This window comes from Fusarium verticillioides, chromosome 3 (assembly GCF_000149555.1).
Source record: "Fusarium verticillioides 7600 chromosome 3, whole genome shotgun sequence".
Lineage (NCBI taxonomy): Eukaryota > Fungi > Ascomycota > Sordariomycetes > Hypocreales > Nectriaceae > Fusarium > Fusarium verticillioides.
Genome location: NC_031677.1, coordinates 3,174,865 through 3,198,570, shown reverse-complemented (window position 1 = coordinate 3,198,570; position 23,706 = coordinate 3,174,865). Strand labels below are relative to the sequence as shown.

The 23,706-nt window shown below is 49.0% G+C and overlaps 8 protein-coding genes across 10 annotated transcripts; 4 read left to right on the top strand and 4 right to left on the bottom strand.

Moving 5' to 3' along the window:
- Positions 1 to 1,302: 1,302 nt before the first annotated feature.
- FVEG_05306 (hypothetical protein) lies at positions 1,303 to 3,367 on the top strand (the record flags this gene model as incomplete). Its single annotated transcript, XM_018893471.1, has 3 exons — positions 1,303 to 1,743; positions 1,806 to 3,203; positions 3,260 to 3,367. The coding sequence occupies 3 exons, from the start codon at positions 1,303 to 1,305 to the stop codon at positions 3,365 to 3,367; spliced, it is 1,947 nt and encodes a 648-aa protein (XP_018750325.1).
- A 761-nt stretch (positions 3,368 to 4,128) lies between these two features.
- Positions 4,129 to 5,795, top strand: FVEG_05305 (hypothetical protein; the record flags this gene model as incomplete). Of its 2 annotated transcripts, XM_018893470.1 has the most annotated exons (3): positions 4,129 to 4,364; positions 4,419 to 4,604; positions 4,656 to 5,795. In XM_018893470.1, 3 exons carry the CDS (start codon positions 4,232 to 4,234, stop codon positions 5,636 to 5,638), a joined length of 1,302 nt encoding a protein of 433 aa, XP_018750324.1. In that variant the 3' UTR covers positions 5,639 to 5,795. The 2 variants fall into 2 exon arrangements, with proteins under 2 accessions (XP_018750324.1, XP_018750323.1); XM_018893469.1 differs by having other exon boundaries at positions 4,232 to 4,604; positions 4,656 to 5,761.
- A 103-nt stretch (positions 5,796 to 5,898) lies between these two features.
- Positions 5,899 to 8,311, bottom strand: FVEG_05304 (beta-glucosidase). Its single transcript, XM_018893468.1, has 2 exons — positions 7,509 to 8,311; positions 5,899 to 7,452 (listed from the first exon to the last, which is right to left on the bottom strand). The coding sequence occupies exons 1-2, from the start codon at positions 7,550 to 7,552 to the stop codon at positions 6,024 to 6,026; spliced, it is 1,473 nt and encodes a 490-aa protein (XP_018750322.1). The 5' UTR covers positions 7,553 to 8,311; the 3' UTR covers positions 5,899 to 6,023.
- A 537-nt stretch (positions 8,312 to 8,848) lies between these two features.
- On the bottom strand, positions 8,849 to 10,339 carry FVEG_05303 (hypothetical protein). The gene is made up of 2 exons (XM_018893467.1): positions 9,945 to 10,339; positions 8,849 to 9,875 (listed from the first exon to the last, which is right to left on the bottom strand). The coding sequence occupies exons 1-2, from the start codon at positions 10,063 to 10,065 to the stop codon at positions 9,274 to 9,276; spliced, it is 723 nt and encodes a 240-aa protein (XP_018750321.1). The 5' UTR covers positions 10,066 to 10,339; the 3' UTR covers positions 8,849 to 9,273.
- A 104-nt stretch (positions 10,340 to 10,443) lies between these two features.
- Positions 10,444 to 12,222, top strand: FVEG_05302 (hypothetical protein). Its single transcript, XM_018893466.1, has 2 exons — positions 10,444 to 11,776; positions 11,842 to 12,222. Exons 1-2 carry the CDS (start codon positions 11,150 to 11,152, stop codon positions 12,172 to 12,174), a joined length of 960 nt encoding a protein of 319 aa, XP_018750320.1. The 5' UTR covers positions 10,444 to 11,149; the 3' UTR covers positions 12,175 to 12,222.
- A 138-nt stretch (positions 12,223 to 12,360) lies between these two features.
- On the bottom strand, positions 12,361 to 14,439 carry FVEG_05301 (hypothetical protein; the record flags this gene model as incomplete). Its single annotated transcript, XM_018893465.1, has 4 exons — positions 13,477 to 14,439; positions 13,176 to 13,422; positions 13,075 to 13,117; positions 12,361 to 13,019 (listed from the first exon to the last, which is right to left on the bottom strand). The coding sequence occupies exons 1-4, from the start codon at positions 14,292 to 14,294 to the stop codon at positions 12,361 to 12,363; spliced, it is 1,767 nt and encodes a 588-aa protein (XP_018750319.1). The 5' UTR covers positions 14,295 to 14,439.
- A 1,176-nt stretch (positions 14,440 to 15,615) lies between these two features.
- Positions 15,616 to 18,651, top strand: FVEG_05300 (hypothetical protein). The gene is made up of 4 exons (XM_018893464.1): positions 15,616 to 15,941; positions 16,058 to 16,360; positions 16,420 to 18,073; positions 18,130 to 18,651. The coding sequence occupies exons 2-4, from the start codon at positions 16,074 to 16,076 to the stop codon at positions 18,313 to 18,315; spliced, it is 2,127 nt and encodes a 708-aa protein (XP_018750318.1). The 5' UTR covers positions 15,616 to 15,941; positions 16,058 to 16,073; the 3' UTR covers positions 18,316 to 18,651.
- On the bottom strand, positions 17,359 to 23,042 carry FVEG_05299 (hypothetical protein). Of its 2 annotated transcripts, XM_018893462.1 has the most exons (4): positions 22,539 to 23,042; positions 21,816 to 22,488; positions 19,921 to 21,671; positions 17,359 to 19,870 (listed from the first exon to the last, which is right to left on the bottom strand). In XM_018893462.1, the coding sequence occupies exons 2-4, from the start codon at positions 21,913 to 21,915 to the stop codon at positions 18,908 to 18,910; spliced, it is 2,814 nt and encodes a 937-aa protein (XP_018750316.1). In that variant the 5' UTR covers positions 21,916 to 22,488; positions 22,539 to 23,042; the 3' UTR covers positions 17,359 to 18,907. The 2 variants fall into 2 exon arrangements, with proteins under 2 accessions (XP_018750316.1, XP_018750317.1); XM_018893463.1 differs by lacking the exons at positions 21,816 to 22,488; positions 22,539 to 23,042 and having other exon boundaries at positions 19,921 to 21,745.
- Between the last annotated feature and the right edge of the window lie 664 nt (positions 23,043 to 23,706).

Genomic DNA, 23,706 nt, shown 5'->3' with positions numbered 1-23,706 from the left:
GTTCGTCCCAACTTGAGACAGGGGCTATCTCAGGTGGAATGACTCTAACAACTACAAGAAATATGGCATGTGTCATGTTCTTTGAGTAAAGTAACTACAATAATTGCTCCCAAGATCTACAAATGCTCTTAAGATTATGTGTATGCAAGTATAGACGATGAGGAAAGCGAAAAACGGCCTCGCAGTTGAGGCCATCACTACTATGTACACTGCATGAATATTCTGCAGCCATGAACTATGTATGAAGATGCCTCGGAACTCAGCTCAAGGCCAACCATCAATTCTCTGGACAAGGATTCCCAACGCCCGCAAACATTGACACCCAGCATGGCGTCACCCAAGGGACTGCGTAAACCCCCTGTAATGAAGCCGTCGCCTGTCAAAGAAAAAAAGACCTTTTCAGGGGATGGAGACTAGTTTGCCGGAGCCCAGAAGCTCGGAAGCCCCCCGTTCCAGGTTTTCAAGATTCAAGTTGAAGATTTGATGACGAGAGCAGAGCGCCAGATACTAATTAGCACACACCCTGCATGCTTAAACGACTTACTGGATGTCAGAGATAGCCCAGATAGGAAGGGGAAAGGAAACTGGAGAGGTTTAGGCTCCTATTTTTTGCATGGCCAGATGTTTCGATGTACTTTTTACAGTAGATCTGGTTTTGAGTAATGAGACTCGCTTGCAATAAAGTAGCTGTATTCCCCCGTCTCGCTCGTCCGCCCGTTGCTTGAACTTGGAAGACACCGTTGCAGAATAGGTAAAAGAGCCTCATCTATCGATATCATCAGAACCACTCAAGAACTTAAAGGAGCCGGGTTGTAAGCTAACAGCACAACTACCGTCCGTTATATGAGGCTAATTCATCTAAGGCTTCAAGCGAGCGCAAATCTCCGCCTGTTGACCAAGAATACCAACCCTTAGACCGTCCGGTGATACCGGCCAGGGAAGAGAAGAAAAAGGAAAAGGAAACACGATCAACCTTATAAAGGTCAAAGGGGCTTGCAAAGCCTTCTTTTTCACCCCTTCATTAGGCCTCTCCTGGTTTGCTCAAGTACGACGAGCAGCCGTCGACTTCGAGGGTCAACCATCCAATAGTGTTACGACAACTAGTCGCAAACTCCGGCAGCCCTACTGATAACCCATTCGTCTCTAACAAAGTCTTCTGCAAGATTTTATGAGATCCAAATCCTTCACAACAGAACACATCCACATGTCGAACAAGGCGAGCTGAGAGGTCTCAAAGTCACTTTCGTCTGAGGTAGCCCTACAGGGGATCTCCTCCACTTAGGCTGCAGTTCAGCACTGAGGATGGTGGCTCCCAGGGCATCCAGCAGCCCATCGTCCACTAAACCCCCTGTCAACCTCTTCCCAGCCCCCTTCCGCAGCCGTCATTGGCCCACCGTCAGCGAATTTCCCCTGGTCGACGTTTGGTCCCTTTATTGCTTCTTTTCTTGCTCGCTCTCCCCTTTGCCTCCAGTCAACGACTCGAGCAATTCTCTTGCCCGCTGCCGCTCGACAATCCATTACTACGAGATCGAGGCCGATACCGTACACGACGACAATTTCACAGACGCCACTGCGTTCAATCCTCCTTTTTCTCCTAGCGCTCCCGATTTGAGTCTAGCAACCGCTGCGACGCGCAGTTGTCGCATTCCATCGTTCTCTTTCTCCGCGTTTATCTTCCGCCAACACCGGCTCCGTGCACAGGCAATTAGCGCCCAGCCTCACTACCCAGAACGTAGCCAACAAGTCGACGACTGCTTCGGTCTCAACCTCGCCCTCGATCTCCATCTCCATCTCACTCACGTCAGCGTGAGAAGGACCTCGCCATTTCTAGGGAGCGCGGTCGTCCTGGCGGCCGTGCCGACAACCTGTTTCCAACGGATCCCCATCTCGCCCGACCTTCTCCCCTCAACCCCATACCGGCCGCCGTAGATGCCCACGGCAACCCTGTAATACTGAGCCTCGAACCCCCAAGGTCCGCCTATCCCGGAACCGGCTCATCTTCTGGACAAGCCGCTGTTGTTGCTGCTGCCTCGAATATTCAGCGCCAGCCAGCTCGACCCTTTGACGGTTACCAAGCAACAACCTTGCATCCTTCGCCATTTCGACCCCAAAAGGCTGCTGGAGCTGCTAATCGACCTCATCGGTTATCGGCTGTCCGTCTCTGGAATCCTACAAATTCGACGCCTAGGCCTCATACCAAGCCCGAATCCTCGCGTAAACGTCGTCCCTCGACCCCTCCACCACCATCCATTCCCCTCAAGCACCCGACATTCGACACCCGAGCACCGACCGATCCCATAGGTTCTGGACCTAGTGATTATCCTCTTCTTACGCTTTCCGAACAGCATCAGATAAGGCATTCTTTGACGCCTCGTGCAAGCCTTCAAGTTGATACGGCCGGCAGTAGTGACAGGCGCATAAGCCTACCGAATTCTGTGCGCGCTTCTTACGACGAGAAAGGGTCTCGCAGGGGTGCAGTGTCAGCCGAAGAACCTCGCCTGAGCAGGGACCTGTTTGCTCAGGAGACCGTGGTGGAAGATCCAATTGTCAAGATTGACAAGGGCAAAGGGAAGGCTGTGATGATGCCAGAGACCGACGATCCCATGCCGTCTTATGGCAAGGATCTGGAGCGTGGTCCTGACATCATGGACCCGCGGATCTCTAACGTCTCGGCTGGCGATGGAATAGGATCCGCTCTGTCGACGACAAACTCTTCTATAATGGGCGAAGATGTCGAGCCCGATGCAGCCGGCGAATGGGGCCCTCAGCACCCTTGCTATCCTCACCTCAACCCTCATGTTCCCGTTGACTCACCTGAATACGTCAACACGCGCATCATTCGAATTCGACGCGACTGGTTGATCAAGGGCGATTTAGCACCGACGTTTTCCAACCTATACCCAGAGATTCTGGACCCTGCTGGTCTATCCGAGCAAGAATTCCGTCGAATTATCGAGAAGCTTAACGGCGAATTGATTCCTGCTTTCGACCCTTACGGCTTGCGGAACATAATTGATACCCTCCTTGGACTCGTCACTGGTTGGATCTGGGATGACATTGGTCTCACTGGAATCAAGTCTCGATTGAACAGTCTCGAAAAGTGGATTGAACAATGGAATCTTGAGATGGAAAAAACCATTGGCACTGAAGATGGTACTATTCCACCTAAGATCTTGCCGCTGCGGCAAACGGGCTACATGACTGTATGTAAAGCTACTTTTTTCTCATCGTACTAGGGAAGTTACTAACATGTTAATAGCTCGATATCCAGATTCCTGATCCAGAGATTGCACCAGCTCCCAGTACCACGAACCCCAATGATTCCAGAACCGCCCTGCCTTTGGAGCCACCATCTGCTGTTGTTTAAACAGATCAACTGTCGCTTTGTGACGCCTTTCTTCAACCGACTGACAGACCGACTCTTGGTCAATTCCCTTTGAACTTACTTTCTTTAATTCCTTGACGACGAACGAGACAGCTCCTTTTATGAACAGGACGTCTCATAACGAGTTGCAGCAAGCAGTCTATACCCTCAGACTTGCGAGATGTTATTCCCTTTTATCCATCTTGATACCACTACACATCGCGCGGCGTTTTTTTTCGGAATTGTTTGTCTTACATGAGAAGCCAGCTACTCATTTCTAAGGATTGGTTTGAGTGTTACCATCTCATCTTGGAGAGATGATGGGTAGAAAAGTTGAGGCGATTTTGTCCAGACAAACCAGGATCAGATCCAGGATCAGATCCAGGACCTACCTCTCGCTTGGCATGACTCGCTCGAGAGATGAGAATGAGAGTGTTGTCTGCCTGGGAGGCAATTGTTTTATTATGCGTAATCATATTATCATGTACTTCGATATCATACAGATACAGTATCTGTCTAAATGCTACTAATGTAGCCCCCAATTGCTTCCTACATGTTTTATCGGTGGATGGTGTAGTAACAACCTCGGATATCCGTTTTTGCCCGCCTTCCGAGGACAATTCAAAGTCCGCCCTCTTTGACCATTTCGTGATGCCGGTAATAACGCGGGCGGTCTTTGAGGCTGCCAAGCTATGTACCAGGACCCAACCTATAGACTAACACTTTGACGAATGATACCATTACTGCCCATGTCGTTACAAGAAGCAGCATTTGGTATATAACCGACAATCGGCACCGCACGTACTCTGGCACTTTATCCTTCTTCCTAGGGACGAAAAATGGCGGAAAAGCCGTCAAGACTGGAGAATGTCGATTGAGGAAAGGCACAAGCCTCCAAGAGGAGCAACTGGCTGGTTTAAGAAAGTTCTCAATCTCATACTGGCACAATATTTGGTCATTGGCTTCGCCACTGCTTGTGTTTTTGGATATTTTTTCCCATGCAAGTTATGGTTCTCTCTCGCCGCCAAGACAAGTGCTAACACCCTGTTCACAGCTGTTGCTCAGCATGGAGGCGTCATTCGTTCAGAGTATAGCATCCTATACGGGGCGGTCGCATTCATTTTTCTCGTTAGTGGGCTGCAACTATCACCAGGGAAGCTCCGGGAGAATGTGACAAATTGGAGATTACATATTCTGGTCCATGGGATTAGTTTTGCCGTTATCCCGACCATTGTCCTTGGTGAGTTGTGTCTCTGCCGTAAAAGATTATAACCCGAGCTCATATCTCTAGCAATTGTTCATATTTCTATCGCAGCCGGGGCCCTCAGGTCTCAAACACCTTCGCCTCCGATCCTCATCGGCCTTCTTACCACTGCCTGTCTTCCAACCACTATTGCCTCTAATGTCGTAATGACACGGGCTTCAGGCGGAGACGAAGCCGCTGCCATTATCTCTGTTGTTATCGGCAACGTTGCTGGGTCGTTTCTATCTCCTCTGCTCATATACGGATTCTTTCCAACTGGACATCCTGAAGCATTCGACAGCTGGCGCCCTGCAGATCCGTCCACCCTAGGACATATGTATGCAGATGTAGCCAAGCAGCTATGTCTAAGTGTAGTCTTGCCCCTTATTGTTGGTCAGGCTGTACGTTGGATGTGGGAGGATCGCACCGTCAAAGTTCTCAATGCTCTCAAACTGGCCAGGGTCTCAACACTGTGCCTTATTCTGCTCGTATGGACGACCTTTTCTGGAGCTTTCGGCACCGGAGCGTTGAAAGACTTATCTACAAGCAACGTCCTCTTTCTTGTCTTTATGAACGTTGCGTTATATGCTCTGTTCACAATTATCTGCTTCTTTCTCGCCAGACCACCCGGGCGCGTTGTCAGAACAGTGTCTTCATCCTGGCTAAGGCATGTCTTCAAGCGCATGTCTAAAGAGCAGACAATCGCCGTATGCTTTTGCGGGGCGGCCAAAACAACGAGCTTGGGTATACCGCTAGCAAGTTCAATGTGGGCGCGTGCGGATGATCTAACAAGAGCCTATATACAAATACCTGTACTGCTGTACACCATCGAACAAGTGTTCATGGCTCAGGGGCTAGTATACGTCTTTCGCTACTACATGCGGAGAGGAAACAAGGAACGTGGTACCGAGGAAGTAGAGCAGGGTACTTCTCAAGAGCAATGTTCTATGGAAGTTCAAATGCAACCTGATGAACTCTCGAGGCAGGCCATTGATGAGGATGTGGAACAGAAAAGGCATCAATGTCAGTAAGGAGTTCCAAATGTGCTAATTTGGTGCAACGTTAGCCAGAGCTATAGAAAATAGATTTCAGTATTTTCCACGCCACATAATAGACGTCGATATCGGCTGTCGTCTACCAGTCCCAGAATACAGATCAAGATAATATATAATACAACCCCGTGTCAAGGTTGCTTTTTTTTAACCCGCATATGCCGAGTTAACTCTAATATGGATACCATAATGCGTAAAGAGAGTAGTAAACCAACTCTGATGAAAAATATTCTACACGTGAAGGGAACAAGTCGCACGTTTTTATTCATCTTCTATTTTTCAAATTTAATTGCAATAAATTTATTGGAGTATCATGTTCGGGAAACCGTAACAATAATCATGATCATTTTCGATTCGACCATTCTCAGGTCTGTCCGGCCTTGACACCATTCCCATTTACGACATGCTCCTCGTGCTTGATGAGACTATCAAATAGGGGCTTTAGATGTTGAGCGCTCTTCTTGGCGTAACGCTTTTGGTCATTCTCGTAGTCGACATAAGTTACGCCGAATCGAGTCTCGTAACCCTCAGCCCACTCAAAATTGTCCAGCAAAGACCAGGCAAAGTAGCCATGGACATCCACGCCATCGAGCCTAGAAGCATCGGCCATGGCTCTCACGTAATCGTCATAGTACTTGACGCGGAAATCATCTTGCAGGATCTTCTCTCGCGGCATGTCATTCTCACCCTTGATGCTGGTGCCGTTCTCGGTAACATAGATTCTGGGGAAGCCATAACGCTTGGAAATCCAGACTAGTAGATCACGGAAGCCTAGGGCGCATGGTCGCAACCAAGTAGACTGGGTCTCCTCGCCAATACAATCACCGCGGTGGTTCCAGAAATGCAGTTCAAGATTACCGACATAGTCTTCAGGAGCAGCCTCTCCCTCCCGATGCTTAACATAGTTGGCAGTGTAGTGGTTCATGCCGTAGAAGTCATTGGATCCCAAAACAAGAGCCTTTTCCTCGGGGGTAAAAGTGGGAAGGCGGTCACCGAGCTGGGCGCGCATTGAGGCTGGGTAATCTCCGAAGTAGATAGGGTCCGCGAACCACGAGATAGCAAACTCGATCTTGCGTTCGGCAGCCTCGACATCTCTCGGGTCCTTGGGGTCCCACGGATATGTGGCGTCGCCATTGAGGGTGATACCAATCTCACCACCGTTCTTGGGCTTGAATTCCTCACGATAAATCTTTACAGCACGGCCGTGGGCAACAAGAAGGTTGTGACCAACGATCCAAGGCTCGGTAGAAGAGTCGCCAACTTCGGATTTCTTGCGGTCAGAACAGCGACCGGGTGCGTTAGATCCTGTGCTGTAACCCAGAATGGCTGAGCACCAGGGCTCATTGTGAGTGATCCAGTTCTTGCAGCGAGGGATAGACTCGAAAACAACACGAGCATATCGCTCATAGTCAAGAGGAAACTCCTCTCGGTTCAGGAGACCGCCGTAGCGGCGGTCCAACTCATCGGGTACATCCCAATGGAAAAGGGTAATGAAAGGGGTAATTCCAGCTTCGAGGAGATCATCGACAAACTTGCGATAATGGTCAACTCCGGCCTGGTTGATAGGATCATTTCGACCACCGAGAGGAATGATGCGAGACCAGCAGAGGGAGAATCGGTAAGCCTTAGCGCCTACTGATTTAAGAAGAGCAATATCCTCAGCAGTACGGTTGTAAGAATCACAGGCGGTCACACCAGAACTGCCGTCTGCGATCTTGCCGGGCTTAGCGCAGAAGGTATCCCAGTTCGCAGGGCCACGGCCATCCTTATCGACAGCACCTTCAATCTGATACCTATCTTGAGGGTCAACTTCAACATCACTCGGCGGTTCTAGAGTTGAGTTACTTACGAGGCGGTGGCGAAGCCCCATTGAAAGTCCTTGGGGAGAGACATTGTGAATCAGGCTGGCTACTAGCCCTTCAAGTGTGGACTGATCTGAGTCGTGGTTCGAGAGAGCGGGTTATCAGGCCAGCTGAAACGAAAGAAACAAGAGTTGAAAGCCACAGGTTACGGGTGAGTAGAGGAGGAGGATGTTGGATTGGAAGAGAGGAAGGAGAATATCATGTTTCCCTAGCATCACAGGACGCTCTTATATACCCCAACCTAGAACATGGGTTGTCGCTTTTCGTTCCACTCATAGCTTAGACTCTCTCCTCTCGTGTCAGCTACAATGCACGGTGAAACTGATGAATACCTTGGGTAGGTAGGTAGAAGGGATATGCCTCTCAATGGCCGTGTTTGTACTTCGGACCGTCATATCCGCGGCTAGATCATCTGCCACAAAAGCTGGGGTGGGGTTGACAAAAGCTGTTCTTTGACGACACGAAAAGACACGAACGCCAAGGTAGGGTACCTTCCTCAGTCGAATTGGTGGGTTTATCAAGCACAGCGAGTGCCAGGGATCCATTACTCAGGGCCATGCCTGTCTGCGCCTGCAGCTCGCTGATGGATGTGTCTCCCTCAACTCAACCGCCCTGGCACCCTCCTCCACTCCCGTTTAAAGGGTAAAAGGCAACCCCAGCCAATCTCCAATGTGATTGCCCCCATGGGGGGATTGGTTTCAGGACCCTTCCTGATTCTCTTGCTGCTTGTTTCCTCCTTTTCTCCTCTTTTCTTTTCTTTTCCTCCTCTTGTTCTCCTTTTTCTTCATCTCATTATGATTTTCCGGAAACTTACAATTGCTCAATTCTCGACAAAAGGTCTGGTAAAAAAAAAACAGATCGCTTGGACACTTAGCTCTTCTTGTCCAACCTGAACCTCCGTTTTCGTCAGACGATTCCCGCTCATATGTGCCTACTCGAGCCTTCGGCCCGCCTCTCCGGCGCCACGACAGCCCGCCATCGCCAGAACTTCGGCACGCTCTGTAATGACCGCGACAAACTTCGCCTCACCGGATGAATCAAATGCAGGAGGAATTGGTTGATTCTCGAGATCTTATGCTCTGCACGTGGTGTCTCGGCCTCGAGATCCAAGGGTCCTCCCACCCATCGTTTACCATTTTTTAGGCTGCATTGTGTTTCGGATGCTGTGCTGTAACTGTGATCCTCATTGCTTCTCTAGTTTGCATGTGCCCGCCCTGTCGCACTCTCCCGGTTCCTGTTCCCACTCTATCAAACGGTCCGGACTGCATTGCCCCGAATTTCCCGGGCTGCCATGGCTGCTAGGCCCGAAACACCAGTCAAAGGTATTTGTACTAACAGAACGGTTCAGATATCCGGACTCCCCATGCGGCTCAATGACAGATGTCGTCTTTTCGCTATCACCATGCGTATATCCATGCATATCTGCTTATGGTTTGGTTTCCTTAAACTGGTGGCTTCTCGTAATTCATCAGCATACAAGGATAATGGCTCAGATATTATTTCATATGATAACGCAGTTTCAGAAAGCATGGCAGTACAATTTTTTCACAAACTATATAATGTGACGACCGAGATTGAGCCAACATGTCATCCAAGTGCCATGTGGTTGTTGAAATCGCTGCGAATATGCATTTGTCAACGCCTCTCGTCGTCGGAATTTTAGCAGGGGCCGCTCATCATTATCCCATCAGTCGTCAGCTTTCTCGATATTACACAAGGCACAACTGAGCCCAATTCAGTCAGCAATACTTCCTAGTTCCCAACAGCACCTGCCTCCAAATCGTCCCTATCCTGTAGCTTTCGCTTTCCAGGGTTCGACATCTCCACATCGTTATCTTCTTCCGTCGGGACCGTCAACTCGTCGCCATTGGAATATTCGACAATCTCCCACTCGACCTTGACCTGGCCATCATGAGATTGTTTGACACCTTGACTGCGGCGCATGTTACCTAGGCGCGTTCCTTCGACCATGCCATCAAACCACGGAACTCCATACGACTGGCGCAATGCAGTGTTCCTACCAACCACTGCTGGTGACTGGCCTGCCGAGGCTTTGCCATCTTCCTCTTCTGGAATCAGTCCCATGTCTTCCAGATCTCGCAGGTCCTCCCTCAGCAAGCTTCCGAGCGTCAGGTTGATAAATTCGGCCTCGGTATGCGGGTTTTCGGACCAGTAGGACAGTGGTGTGCCACAGTAGCCGCAGAAGTGACGTTTTGAGTATTGTTGGCTAGGGTGTGTATAAACTCGTCGAATCAAGGCGTGTGTCTCGTCCGGGAAGAAAGAGTAGGTGGTACTATGATACCATGAAAGCGGAACTCGGATGTAGGCGGCCAGTGGAGTTGCAAGAGGTATCTCTGTAGGCGGATGTCAGATCATATCCTCGATACTCGCGGGTGTGTCTCTGAAGGACATCATCAACTTACGATGTGCAGACTCTGTGTTGAAGAGAACCTGTGCCTCATTGATGCCATTCTGGGGAACAGCGATTATGTAACGGTTGCGGCCGCATTGGCAGCCACCGCGCAACGGCCTGAGAGTGCTCATGGTCGACAGAGAGGTCACCCGTTGACCCTGTAAAGTGTGTATCAGTTACGTCTATCAAGACAGGAAGCACGTATGGATGTTTATGTTTGGAGGGAGGGGAAAGTTTGGGTGATGAAGTCGAAGTGGTTGGAGTGCAAGGATGGAATTTGTTTGGTGATTAGCAGTTCCCGCCCACCTTCTCACCTCACCTCCGAACGCTGCCCGCACACGGGAAGAGCTCCAGGTGGCAGGCAGGACCCAGTAGGTGGACAGGCAGTGACGACATATTCCAGCGAGTTCCCGCTAAACGTAGAGTTTCTACGGCTCTCTAGCGCTTCGTGGGGGTTTCTAGAATTCTGCCAGCCCCACTGAACAGCTGAATGCCCCTCTTTTGACGAACGTACGATTAGCAAGATGGGCATCGGTCTACCCTATAAACTTTGAACAGTAAGTTGACTATACTGGTGTTTAGAAAAAGGTTTGGAGATAAACTTATTCGGGGGCCATTTAACGTATTCTTCTTGTTGGGGTATTTTTTTCTTGCCAATCTCCTTCGAGTTGTTTTACGTTGGTGAGTATGTATTCTAATTTGCTAATTAAGGTGGCATTTAATCATCAGCAAACGTTCCAGCATAATGCCGACACCTAAAAAGAGCCATGCGCAATCCTTGACTTTGCATACATGAAAATGATGAATGAATGAAGGGAGGACTGTGCTTAAATTTCAAGACACGCCTAAACACTTTATCTTTACTTTATAGAATATTGAATATAAGCTTAATATATGTTATCTAAAGGAGGAAAGACAACCTACAGACTATCAACATTCAGAGGATCAGGCAAATGTAGTTTAGGTAGGTTCAGGAAAAGATCTATAATGTAGTGATTGTTGGCGCCTTGTTGTAGTTTAATGCCCCTTGAGGTAAGGGTTTGACGAGAGAATTTTATACACGGTAAGGTAAGGTCAACCCTTTCATGAAACTAAATTTCCCCAAGGCTTATTAAAAACAAAAGAGCTAGCGAGATAAACAAGGCTTCCACCTCGTCACTTACTACCAGGTACCTTAATCCTACCTATTTGTTACATCATGTTTTTCATATCTCAATGAAAGCGAGCGAAGTGAGGTATCGAGACTCCTGCACACTGCACTATTCGAATAGTCAGCTTTTACCTACTATGACGCAGCTAAATCACATAGCAACATCTGCCACGACCACCTCATTAGTAGCCCAAGACTGCCTCAGTCTCCGAAACACGACAACCAGTATTCCTCTTCTCGGGTTCGGCACCTACAAAATTCGCGGTCAAACATGCACTACCGCGGTTTTGGCAGCACTTTCAGCGGGCTACAGCCACATTGACTCAGCTGCGTTATATCGCAATGAGGTGTGCGTCTACGAGGCCATCGAACAGTCTGGTGTGCCTCGTGAAGCGATTTTCCTTACTACGAAAGTCGGGAGTCCACGAAGGATGTCAGGCCAGGGTGACGTGTATCAAGATGTTGTCAAAACTGTGGACCGTATCGCTGGAGTAGACGGATACGTAGACTTACTGTTGATGCACGTTCCTGGACCATCCACAGATTACCGTCAGAGATTATGGGCAGCGATGGAAATGGTTAAGAGCAGGGGGAGAGCCAAAAGTATTGGTGTCAGCAACTTTCGAGTCCGGCATCTCGAAGAACTGAAGGAGTATGCCACTGAATGGCCTCCAAGTGCGAACCAAATCGAGGTGAGCTAGACTCTCCGCTGCAGTCTTGGAAGAAATCTAATGTTACGGTGCCTGTGTAATATCAGCTACACCCCTGGTGCCAGCAACGAGATGTCGTGACTTACTGTCAGGACAACGGTATTGTTATCGAGGCATACAGCCCGCTTGCAACTGGTACTCGGCTTGATGACCCAGAAGTACAAAGGGTAGCATCAAAGCATGACAAGACTCCAGCAAAGATCCTTATCCGGTATTCACTCCAGAAAGGCTGGATACCTCTACCCAAGAGCTCACATCCGGATCGCATTCAAGAGAATATTATGGTTTTTGATTTTGCTCTCGACACAGATGACATGGTAGCTTTGGATGCGCTAGACGAAGGGCCCGTAGGTGCTGTTTTTCGAATGAATGTTGATTAACCACATAACACGTCACCAAATAATGATTTGGAAGCAAACCTATCCGTCAACTTCGCAACGCTCGAGTGGCTTCACTATGATGTTGGGTGTATTATGTGATATTACAAGATTGCTAAAGAAATCGTTCCCGGCTACTCGAGTAAGTTCTATGCCGTTCTTTTCCCCACAAAGTCCCAAGCGACTCTCCTATTCCCTTCCATGCTTGGCCCACTCCCTAAGTACGTTCTTCTTGATTTTGCCTGTGCTGGTCTTGGGGAGCTCATCTACAACCTCGACTTCTCTAGGAACCATGAACTTGCTAATATCACTCTGATGCTTTGCCCACGAGATGACCTCTTCTCCTTTTACAGTCTTGCCATCCTTGACTGTGATGTACACCTTGGGTCGTTCACCCCAGTGTGAGTCCGGGACAGCTACAGCGCCAGCTTCGAGGATGTCTGGGTGCTGGGCGAGCATGCTCTCGAGAGCAACAGATGATATGTTCTCACCCCCAGAAATGATGATGTCCTTCGCACGATCCTGAATCTGAGCGCTACCATCAGGATGCCATACTGCTAGGTCTCCAGAGTGAAGTACGCCCCCAGCAAAGAGCTGCCGTGTAGCTTCAGGATCCTTGTAATATCCTTTGGCGCAAATGTTTCCGGTGAAAACAATCTCACCAACCTCGTTACCGTCCCTGGCGACGTCAAGAAGCACGCCTTGTGGTTGGTCTGGCTTGATAACCCGGATAGGCTGACTTGTGATGAAGCCATGGCCTTGCCGGGACATCTTGGCAAACTTTTCTTGGGGAGGTAGATTATCCCATTCAGGAAGAATGTAGCATTTCGTAATAGGTCCGTATGTTTCTATAAAAATGAGTGTCAGCAATTGCCTGTACCGATGATTCTTCTTGTTGCGCACCTGTCATCCCATAAACATGGACGGGCATGAGATTAAGCTTAGTCTATATATCATAGTCAGTTTTGGATGATTGTGAGACCCGAACATATAGGAAAACATACCATTTGCTCAAACAGGTATCCAGTGGGTGGACTAGCGGCTACAGTAACCTTGACCTCTTGCGGTAGCCTTTCAGCTTCCTTGGCCGCTACTAGCAGTGTGTTGACTGTAGGAGCGGCGTTAAAGTGAGTGATGTCCTCTTCCTTTAGCAGTTTCCAAATAAGAGGGTAGTCAATCTTTCTCAAGCAAACATTTGTGCCGCGAACAGCGACGACTGACCAAGGAAACGTCCATCCAATCGCGTGGAACCTGTATATGGTCAGCCAGTCATGATTACACGGTGAGCAAGTTATCTTCACTTACATGGGAAGCGTCCACAGGTACTTGCATCGTCCAATGTTGAGGCCCGACTCAATAATATTGGCCAGAGAAGCAAGATAGGCACCTCGATGCGTGTATACAACGCCCTTGGGACGTGATGTTGTTCCAGAGGTGAAAGGGATGGCAAGCATATCGTCCTCACTTCGTGCCTGAGCATGAAGGCCAGCCCAGCCATGACTACCTTGATCAATGTCATGCTTTAATCCCTCCAAGACGGCTTCGTCAAAAGGACCAGATAGTTGTCCTTCAGTTGCATCAGTATCCTGAGGGGCAAGGTTAGCAACAACTTCGAGACAAGAATGCACATGCGCGCAAGGGGGTGTATCAACCATATCAACGATCAAGGGCACACTCTGGTGTTTCTCCTTATAGGCATCGAGCAAGCCAACAAACTCATTATCAACAATAATGCAGTCCACCTCTGCAAAGTCAAAGATATAGGCAATGTCATCCTGCTTCAGGCGGTAATTCGCTGGCACGATGACAGCACCCGCCGCAACAATGCCGTATATAGACTCCAGAAAAGCTGGCGTGTTGGGTGCGAGTATGCCTACGCGTCGGTAGCCATGCTTCAGGAAGTAGTAAGCAAGACCTCGGGCACGATCAGCAAACTCAGCGTAGGAGCGCCTTAGCACAGCACCATTCACTGTAATATGGAAGATGGCTTCCGCATCTGGTTCAATGGAAGCAGCACGCTCAAGAAATGTAGTTGGTGATAGAGTGTGGAAGTTGACAGGCGCCGTGGGATGAGGGCGGAGATGGTTGAGAATAGAGCGGATGCGAGATGGAGGATCTGACATTGTGAAGGGTCGCGGATAAGGGTATTGCTTAAAGACTTTAGAGCAATGATAGATAACCAATGATTAGGTTCTGGACGAGACCCAAGATAAGGGGATCATAGGCCCTTTCATAGCTGTATCTCGGTGGGTGTCTCGGTTCAGCCCGGCAAACGCGGTACCAGCTCGGTTTCTCATATCCCAATTGCCCGGGCCATTCAATAGCGACGGATATTTGATTACTCGAAGCAGCTTAGCTCGCAGTGAGCCAATGATGAGTTACAGTTCCAGGCTGATCTATCTAGTGTCTCTGTAAAGGCGGGGACCCCGCAAAATTAGGTGCGGTCGGGACCCAGGGAAGCAGGGGAGAGACCCTTATTGTCCACTGTTCAGGGTAGGAGGTGGTCTACTAACTGAAGTACAATCTCAGCATAAGCATGCCGTGAGGATTTGACAATCTACAATTGTTCGAAATACATGTATGTTTAGGGCTTTGGCTGATATTGGCGAATAGTTACATGAAACCGGTTGGAGTGAAACATTCACAATAAAGCAGCACTCTAACATGTAAGTCAAATATCAACGCTGCATGAAGATAATGTGGAAAAGGTGCAAGGAACTGAAGCTTGGTGAGAGTTTTGATCTCAAATATAAGCTTGCATAGCGATACTGCACTACGGATATGCACTATATGTGTCTGAAGTTGGGCGGTAAAGGCGGAATGCAATGAAATACCACTTCATGTGCTGCGTACATACAGTAGAATAGCCCAGTTCATTTCCAACCGTTGTGGGGTAATCATAGTTTATCGGGGCGGGGAATTGGCCTCGTGTAAGTGGGTGGCCATACTCATCAAGGACAATGAATCGGAAACAATGGGGAAATGAGTAGAGCTGATGAGAAAGGAAACCATTCATTGGCAGTTAAACAATATAAGCCTGGAGTCCATAGAAGTTGAAGCATGAGATGCTGCAGTGCAGCACTGCCTTACACAAGTACATGTGTGCCAAAAGCGATCGACGAAAGACCTCATATCGGAGCATTGGCGTATATTGAAATAATATCAGGATGGTATTGATAAGTAGTCTCTCATACCAAAAGTGGAATCAGGGGTAAGTTATCCCGTTTATAGGTATACTACCTTAGGTACTATAGGTATAGTAGTCTGATACCTACCTACCTTAGGTAGACTGCCTCAGTCAACCTAAGGTACCTATGTACAAGTACCTAGTAAATGAACATCGTACGTGTGGCGGAAGTGGCTGACATTGTGGCTGACATTGTGGCTGCGTAGGTTAGTAGTTTCTCGAGCTCTCCACTCCTCCTGCATGTCAATCCCTAGAACCGGGGGGGTTCATCTTCATATGATTTGCTTATCATTTCTTTATCCATCGTCACTGTGTTGCGTGTAATAGAAGCCCTCTATCATCCCTTTCACTGTATAGATATCTACTTGACATTCGCTTCTACTATATCGGAATTGCCTCTTTGTTTTCTCCCCATTAACTAGTACCTTATTTAATACAAGTGGCAGCACGGACAGAAGGAGCAATTGTCCCGTTCTCTGTTACGTCTCGGTCTCAGCCAGCATCGGCTCCTTGAGACACGCTCTCCGTTGCATCGACATCATTTGTTCATGCTAACCTCTCACTCGAGCTATTGACATCCGAGGTATGTACTACGAGGCTCTAGGCGACGAGTTTGAACCCTCTTCCCGTGTTTGTTCTTTTCCACACACTCCATAGTATCCCCGGAACATAGTGGAAGCTCATGATGATTGTCTATAGCTCAAACCAACGACTCATGGCGTCTCGCGATGCCTCCGAGGGCCCCTCGGCTCGTCCCTCTGCCATACGCACTGCTTCCCACACGCACACTCCTAAAACAACTGCTTCTGGCAGCGACGATCGATTAAAAGTCCCCAAAAGAGCTCATACGTTTGCAAACACCACTCCGGCGAAAGACGGCACTGCATCTCCTGATGCCTTCGACACTGCCGAGCATAGCGATTCAGACGATGGAATTGAAATACCTCGGGCTTCCATCGAGCTAGACATCCTTCCCATCGAACTTATAACCTTGACGGATAGGTATGCACACCGAGAAATGCTAGATCCTGACTGCACCATGCTAAGCTATGTATAAACAGCTTCATCGAGTCTCTGAATGCAAAAGTCCATCCGACTCCTCCCAACATTGAGAGATTATCGCAGAAGTTTCAAGAGTTTTATACGCAAGCCTCTGCTAACATAAACACCCATATCAACGCTCTTGCCTCAAGACAAAGCCGCGACGTCTCTCCCGCACCATCCACCTCTTCAATATCCTCTGCCGCCAGTCGCCTTCGATCAAAGGCCAGTGCGCTTACCAAGGCTGAACCAGAGCAGCAAATGATCACATCAGAAGAGCTAGCAAGCCGCAAGAGAACAAGGAAAGCCCTTGAAGCCAAGAGGTCTCTGCTGGAAGAGGCCGTCGAGCGTAGACTGTGTGAAGGTATCTACGACAAGATTTACAGGCACCGAAGCACGCAGGATGAGGCCCAAGATGACAAACTACGCTCCAAGACTGCCGCCTTGGCCTTGGTCGGTATTGGGCCTGCTGACCTAGGCATTGACCTCACCGGCGAGACAGATGAATCTGAGGGAAAAGCTGGCCCGACAGTGGAAGATATTAAAGAGAAGCTGGAGCCCGCCAGACGAGATATTGCCATGATGACGCAGAAGCGATATCCACTGGGTAAGCTGAATCATCTCAAAGCTGCCCATCGAAGTATCGTCGACACCCTCGCTCATTTTCATCCTTCGGCATCCGCTGACGAGATTATGCCTATGCTTATCTACACCCTTATAACTCTGCCGCCAGAGAACCTACATGTCATTAGTGATGTTCACTTTATACAGTATTTTCGATGGGAGCCGAAGCTTACAGGCGAGGCTGCTTACTGTTTGACAAACCTTGAGGCTGCTATCAGCTTTCTGCAGACAGTGGATCTTACAACACTCAGGGCGGATGAACAGCTTTCCGGTCCAGCAAAGAGCACAAGCCCAAGGACCGATACTTTTCCTCCCGCTTACCAGCAAGGAGAAATGCCCTCATCGGCAAATATGCCCGAAACAAGCAAGACCAAGGCTGAGGGGGGAAAGACCTCAGCCTCCGATGTTAAAGCATCTGTGGCGTTGCGAAACCGTCGTCTGAGCGATCTTGTGAACGGGCCTGCACAGGCTTTCGGGGCTGCCAGCGATGCGGTCTTTAACACAGCCGACCAGAGCTTGAAAAACATATCGAACAGCCTGGGAGATAGTTACAAATTCCTCGTAGGGAAATTAAGGGAGCATCAGGATAGCCCCCGAGAGTCTATCACAGTACCTAGGACTCTAGATGATGCCCGAAAACTTGTCAGCACGCCCTCCCCGGATGAGGAGGACAGCAGCGGGCTCAACAGACTCCTTGCACCTGACGACAATGATCTTTCGAAGCGCCCAGCCTCTCGCGAAGAACGAGTCCTGAACCTGATAGGAGGCCGCCGCGACCGCAGTGCTGATAGTGCTCGAAGTGGTCGCAGTGCGAGCTCTTCAAAGAAAGTATTGTTCGCTTCTGACGAGCCTAAGACAGCCAACCAAATTCCGGGGCAGAACCCTGCCGTTCTGGACCAGATGCGCAACTTAGGCAATTCTTTTAATCCTATGGCTCGACTTCCCAGCATCAGCATGATCCGTGGATTTGGGCGCAACACCCCATCAGCCCCTTCAACCCCAGCTGCTAAGGAGCCGGTGAAGCCCGCAGACGGTGGAGATTTAGGAACAGTATGTTGAAGACACGAAAGTCAGACTGCCAGTAACTAAGGCTAACGAACATCCAGGCATTCCCTGACATCGCCGCAGCTCTTCCACCAAAAGAGATTCCTAGAATTGCTCCGCCTAACAAACGCTTCATGGAGATACAGACTCCTGGGGAACTTAAGCTGGGTGAAGTTCTTGACTTATTGCGAGATTACCGTCGTTTGGCTGGCGCATTGAAGGATATTGGTGCTTTTGAGACCAAGTGAGCAGGCCATCATAAAATACAGACCTATGCATAGATTCTCTAGACTTAATTAAACTTGGATGAAGTAACTGTATAGGAGCAGTGGATATGCTATATGAATAGCAAAAGTGTAGTTATTGTACTGGATGCAAAGAATGATTAAATGGCCATGGTTTGCACCTAGGGCGGGATCGCCTTCTATTGGGCATGAATACTCTAACGAAGACCATGATGATATGCAAGTCCCTGGACAAGATGAAACGCCAGTGTGGTCTGGAACTTGCTACGCTACATAAAAGGCCATGAATATGAAAACACCTTGGTCCAGCCTCTAGAACCATCATAAATTTGCGACATTCGTTCGGCTCGACATGAAACAAAAGCTTGCGCTATGACTATCGCCTTCCAAAAGCTCTATTCTTAAAACCCTGATGCTGAACGCCGTAAACCCTTTTGACATTTGAAATCGCTTTTTGTCCGGAAAATATGTAGTTTGCGAAATGATGCATGAACGGAAGACCCCTCTCAGAAGGACAATGAAGCCATGTAACAGAGTATAATGCCGTATCTGTCGCATGATCTGCAAAAGCAAAGCTTTGATTGTTGCCGGCTGTTTAGGGCATCGGGTTGGCCTCTGCACGACGAGGACCACCACTATGAGACTCAATGGTTCGAAGAGGAGGAACATCGTCCTTTTCCTCTTCGAACACTGGCTCGGTATTGAATCGCGGGAAATCCCGCAGGTTGTTAGAGTTGTTTGATGTTGCGCGTTTGTGACCGTGTATCTCGTTGCTGGGGATTACGGGACCAGGATATAAAAATTGGGAAATGATGCGACTATTTGTTCGCTCGCGTATACGGCCTATACTGCCACGCCGATCAGGTAAACCTGGACTAGTAGGCGGTTCCATGCCTGAGGCGGTGGCCATTGAGGCATTTGTCCTGGTGCGAACAAGAATCGGTTGGTTCTCCTCTGCTTCCTTCTGGAAACGTGCCTCACTGGGTAACAGAACAGCACGATCCAACCCATAAGGCAGACCGCGATGACGGCCACGGATTTGCATGGCAACGATGATGAGTTTCCCAACAACGGTGAACTGAGAGCACAGAGAAGCATTGACGTTGGATACACCCATACTCAAACCCACAGTTCCGTACGCACTGATAACTTCGAAAAGAACATCAAACAAATTGAAGTCTTTTGCCTTGAGACTTTCACCTTCACTGATGGCGAGAAAGAAGAACCCCACAAAAACGTACCACAAGTCGAAAGAAAGTTGGCGTCGCAGATGGGTACCAACATAGTTTAGAGCGCTGGCTGATTCCTCTTCATCTTCGTCTTTCTTGTTGTGGTAAACTCCAAGAGACTTTTCTTCGTAGACGTTCGTTCGGCGGATGGAGATTGCGATTGGGAAGATCGAAATGTACATCATGATCATGTACAATACTGGGACGGCTGGGTGAAGGTCGCTAAGGCTGAAACACGAGAAGCCTGCCGTTCTTGTAGAGGCAGCTTGAAATAGACCATCGGCAATTCGAGTATGAACCGGTAGTTCAGCGACTGGACCTGAGTTGAGCTGATGAAGGTTAGCATGATATAAACGAGAGGGGCTGACGAGCTGCATACATCTAAGACCACAAAGAAAAGCAAGTCTATGGCATTCAATGCGGCAAGGATCCAAAATAGCCACCAATTGGCGCTCGAGGGGAATAGGAGGGTGAAACACCGGCGAGGATGGTCAAGAAGAAATCTGAGCTCTTCCCACAGGCCGGTCCCCTTAGGAACAATCTGAGCAAGAACCCAAATGACAAAACGTAGCATGACAGGAAACCCCGTGTTTCCAATGATAATGAAGAACCACATGGTCATCATTACATACTCTGAGGTATTGAAAGAGTTCATACTATCAGGGGTTAGGGTCAGACCCAAGTCGTTGAATGCCGAGTTGGCCGTCCAAAATCCCCACCAGGTTCTTGAGATAGCGTTCCCTTCAACAATTCTCCCGTATTTCTCATTATGAAGAATGAAAGGCAAAAGGAAGGTTACAGCAATGAGCTGGAACCCCCAAAAATAGGACATTAAAATCAATGCTAAAGTCCTCAGGGATCGATATTCGATACCGCCAAGTTCCTCTCGCTGTTCCAGGGTCAATCCCACAAAGTTAGAGTTTCGACCTATAGTCGGGGTGTAACTGAGGTAGGGCATATCTTTCGTGTGGTCGTTTGACAAGGCCGACTTGATAGTATCGATTGTGCGTGTTCGGAAAGCACGACCCATAGTGCTCTCATTGTCATCGTGCACTTCCTTCTGACCACGGTTGAACACACGAGGCTTGCGCACTCTAAGGGCATTAAGAGTGCCGCCAACGGCTTTGGCATCATCAGTCAGTTCGTGTTTGAGGGGACGTTTCGGCTCGGCAATAACAATGGTTGGTCTGCGGCCTGTTGGTGCCCTGTGGTCTAGTGTCGCGTTGTCTGGCCTCGACTCCACAGTTCTTGTCATAGCAATGGTGTTGTTGTCATCATCGCCGTCCTGGGTATCATCATTGTCAAGCCTTCGAGGTCCCATCCCCCGCTCGGTTTCTCGGGGACCAGGAATCCTCAGAATTTCGTTGTCCTGGTTTCTTTGACGCTCTAGAATAGCGATATGCTCCGCATGGCTTCTTCTCTGGGGAAATTTGGTCAAGTCGTCGTCGACTCCGTCACTTCGCTTGACCGTCTCAGCAAACTTGATACCTGTCGGCGCATTCTGTGACCTGCTCTGCCCCTCATTCACTTCCCCGCCCTCTCCAAAGCCCTGATCAGATTTCTCCAAAGGACTTAGCTCTATGCTGTTAGAACGGCCGGCTGAGACTGTGTCGCTTTCATCGCTGCTCGCAGGTGGTGGTTTATGTGGTAGATTTTCATCCTCATCATCGTCGGCGATCGCTTGAGATTGAATAACGTCATTTCCATCAAGAAGTATGCCGTCGTTCGTGATACGTGGAGGTCTCCCCTGGTAAGGCACAACCGTAATATGCCGACCATTGACTCCTTCTTCAGCTTCACGGGCTTCACTTCGTGGACGAGTCTTGGCCTTAGAGAGTGTAGCACGGCGCTGTCTGGCGTCCGTAACCCACCCTTGAAACCTCTTCTCGAACCAGTAAAGACGTAAGAAGACCACTGAAGTATGTAGTGTGATTGGGTTAGACGTTATAGTAAAGAGGTAAACGACAATTTGTTGAAAGGTGTTGAGAAGGTTGACGTCGATTGGGTTCAGTCCAGCTTGTGTATTGGCTCCGCTGGCGAACATAAGAGAATCGACATATGACGTCTGACCGCGACCAGCACCATATATAATGACGGAAGCTACCAAGGTTGCGCCAATGATCCATGTATCTAAGGGGAAATGGTCAGACAGAGACTTGGCATTTGAAATTCGATACCTGATGGGAAGCGAAGGTGTATATGAGATGATCGCGTGGGGGTTGCGCTCAAGAAGGAAGCATGGGGGGCTATCAAAGACCAATGGATGTGACTTACAATGAACGGAAATAAAGTTGAAGTGTGGTTTTTTGGACACAAACGGCGGCTTGACAGCTTTGAGCCGCGCCCATACAGAGGCGCGCGTCTCATCGAGCATGTCTTCCAAAGAAAGCAGAAGTCCGTTGGCAACTTGTGATGTTAAGGAAGATGAGAAGGCAGAAACCCAGAAACAGGGAGAGAGAGGGCTTCCTGCGCTATTTGGATTAAAGTTAGTCGCTGAGCTTAGGGACTAGACTGTGCCATGGCTAAGGGCAATTATAGTTATGGCGTAAGAAGGCGGAGACTGGAGACTGAATAACGGAGGGGCGCGGGAACTGAACTGGAGATTTCCTAACACACCACTCCCATTCAGCACAGAAAGAGCAAGGCTTTCTTGCAATGCGTCGAGTACTCCGTATAAGAAATAGGAATGACCCGGCGACCTTGGTGCGGAGTGAGTCTCTGGGGCACTGCCAGTGGCTAGGTGATTTTGATGTCGGGAAAACAGGGTGTGGCCTGGGCTAGACCTTGGTTAGAAACAACCTGGACTAGCTAAACATTCTCGGAATTGAAGACCCGAATTGTTGAATTTGGAAATAAAGAAGCATAGTGCTTTGATCGAGTCCTTTCAATAGATGGTGGGGATGAAGTTGGAAGAGGCAGACATCAAGTTACTTTGGCAGACGAAGAACTTTTCAATTAGCACCGAAGTGTACATGGACTGGACTTTAAGGTACCTACCTAGGCGCTAGGGTGTCAGGAAATTTTCTATAGATAAGGAAGGAGGAAGGAACAAAACGACGGGAACCATGAAAGTAGTCCTGGCAGCGGAAATGGAAGAAAGATAGTGGGAATAGCCCCTGGCATTATCAACGCGCTACCTGAAATTCAAGGAAATGGAACGGACACCAAAAATAATCCAAAACTTTTATCAGTGCACTGCAGTGCTACGGCAACAATAGTAGCAACCGAAGAAAACAAAGACAAACGGCGGCGACTCGGAGTTCGCGATCCAACCACGAGGGACCTGTCGATGATTTCAAGGGGCCTGATAACCATGTCGTGATTGATCAGCCACAACCATGCATGCATGCTCGCTCCCGACACTTGGCCCTTCCGTTATCTACATACACACGGAAGAAGAATGGAAATGAGAAGCCTCAATGTTACTCCGGGGGTTTTCACGAGACAGCCGACTCAACAAACTTGGATCATGGATGTGAGGTGAGCCAAGCCATGGACCGAGATACCGGGTCCATAAACGACCCAGGCACAGCAGAGCACGCACGCGGCATTGGCAGGGCTTGGGCCAGGACAGGGGTTGTTGGAAGCCCAGATGCTTGCAGATGGGGACACGGCGACGACGAGAAACCTATACGGAGCAGACAGACTGCAGATGCCACCGCGCGGGACATGTTCCCCGGTACCGGTAGGCGTTCTCCCGTCTGGTCTTTACATTAGTGGCTCCATTCTGAAGCTGAGTTTGTTGTCTCCAGTCATCGGTACTAACTAGGCTAGCTAGAGCACTTAAGCACATATGTATGTATGTATGAACGGGCTGGAGGGAAGGGAGACGGCGAAGCAGTGCGAAAACCAGTACATACGCATCAGTGTGTGAAAAGCTACTGAGAATACGCATGTGCTCCGTACAAACACTCTTTACCTACCTACTCAGAGCGCCCATCGGTTTATGGGCAGAGGAGCGGGAAGTGTGGCAAAAACCGTTAAAACGCCCGTTGATCCCGCGACGGTTGGGTGCCTCCAACCTCTCATGACCAAGTAAAGCACCGTTGATAAGGTCGATAAACAATATGATACTGCATCGGAAGTACTAATATACCCTTTTCCCATAGATCCTAACGATCATCGTGTTCACACCACCAACGCATCACCCGATTAGTTATCCTTG

What these genes read in the sequence shown, in the direction of transcription:
- FVEG_05304 (XM_018893468.1), bottom strand. Translation starts at nt 7,552, where the DNA reads ATGTCTCTCCCCAAGGACTTTCAATGGGGCTTCGCCACCGCCTC. An exon ending in TGGGGCTTCGCCACCGCCTC is followed by an intron (nt 7,453 to 7,508) that starts GTAAGTAACTCA and finishes CCCTCAAGATAG; the next exon opens with GTATCAGATTGAAGGTGCTG.
- FVEG_05302 (XM_018893466.1), top strand. Translation starts at nt 11,150, where the DNA reads ATGAAAGCGAGCGAAGTGAGGTATCGAGACTCCTGCACACTGCACTAT. An exon ending in CAAGTGCGAACCAAATCGAG is followed by an intron (nt 11,777 to 11,841) that starts GTGAGCTAGACT and finishes GTGTAATATCAG; the next exon opens with CTACACCCCTGGTGCCAGCA.
- FVEG_05300 (XM_018893464.1), top strand. Translation starts at nt 16,074, where the DNA reads ATGGCGTCTCGCGATGCCTCCGAGGGCCCCTCGGCTCGTCCCTCTGCC. An exon ending in CTTATAACCTTGACGGATAG is followed by an intron (nt 16,361 to 16,419) that starts GTATGCACACCG and finishes ATGTATAAACAG; the next exon opens with CTTCATCGAGTCTCTGAATG. An exon ending in ACGGTGGAGATTTAGGAACA is followed by an intron (nt 18,074 to 18,129) that starts GTATGTTGAAGA and finishes ACGAACATCCAG; the next exon opens with GCATTCCCTGACATCGCCGC.
- FVEG_05299 (XM_018893462.1), bottom strand. Translation starts at nt 21,915, where the DNA reads ATGCTCGATGAGACGCGCGCCTCTGTATGGGCGCGGCTCAAAGCTGTC. An exon ending in CAACTTTATTTCCGTTCATT is followed by an intron (nt 21,672 to 21,815) that starts GTAAGTCACATC and finishes ATTTCCCCTTAG; the next exon opens with ATACATGGATCATTGGCGCA. An exon ending in TTTTCTTTGTGGTCTTAGAT is followed by an intron (nt 19,871 to 19,920) that starts GTATGCAGCTCG and finishes AACCTTCATCAG; the next exon opens with CTCAACTCAGGTCCAGTCGC.
- FVEG_05303 (XM_018893467.1), bottom strand. Translation starts at nt 10,065, where the DNA reads ATGAGCACTCTCAGGCCGTTGCGCGGTGGCTGCCAATGCGGCCGCAAC. An exon ending in CAACACAGAGTCTGCACATC is followed by an intron (nt 9,876 to 9,944) that starts GTAAGTTGATGA and finishes ATCCGCCTACAG; the next exon opens with AGATACCTCTTGCAACTCCA.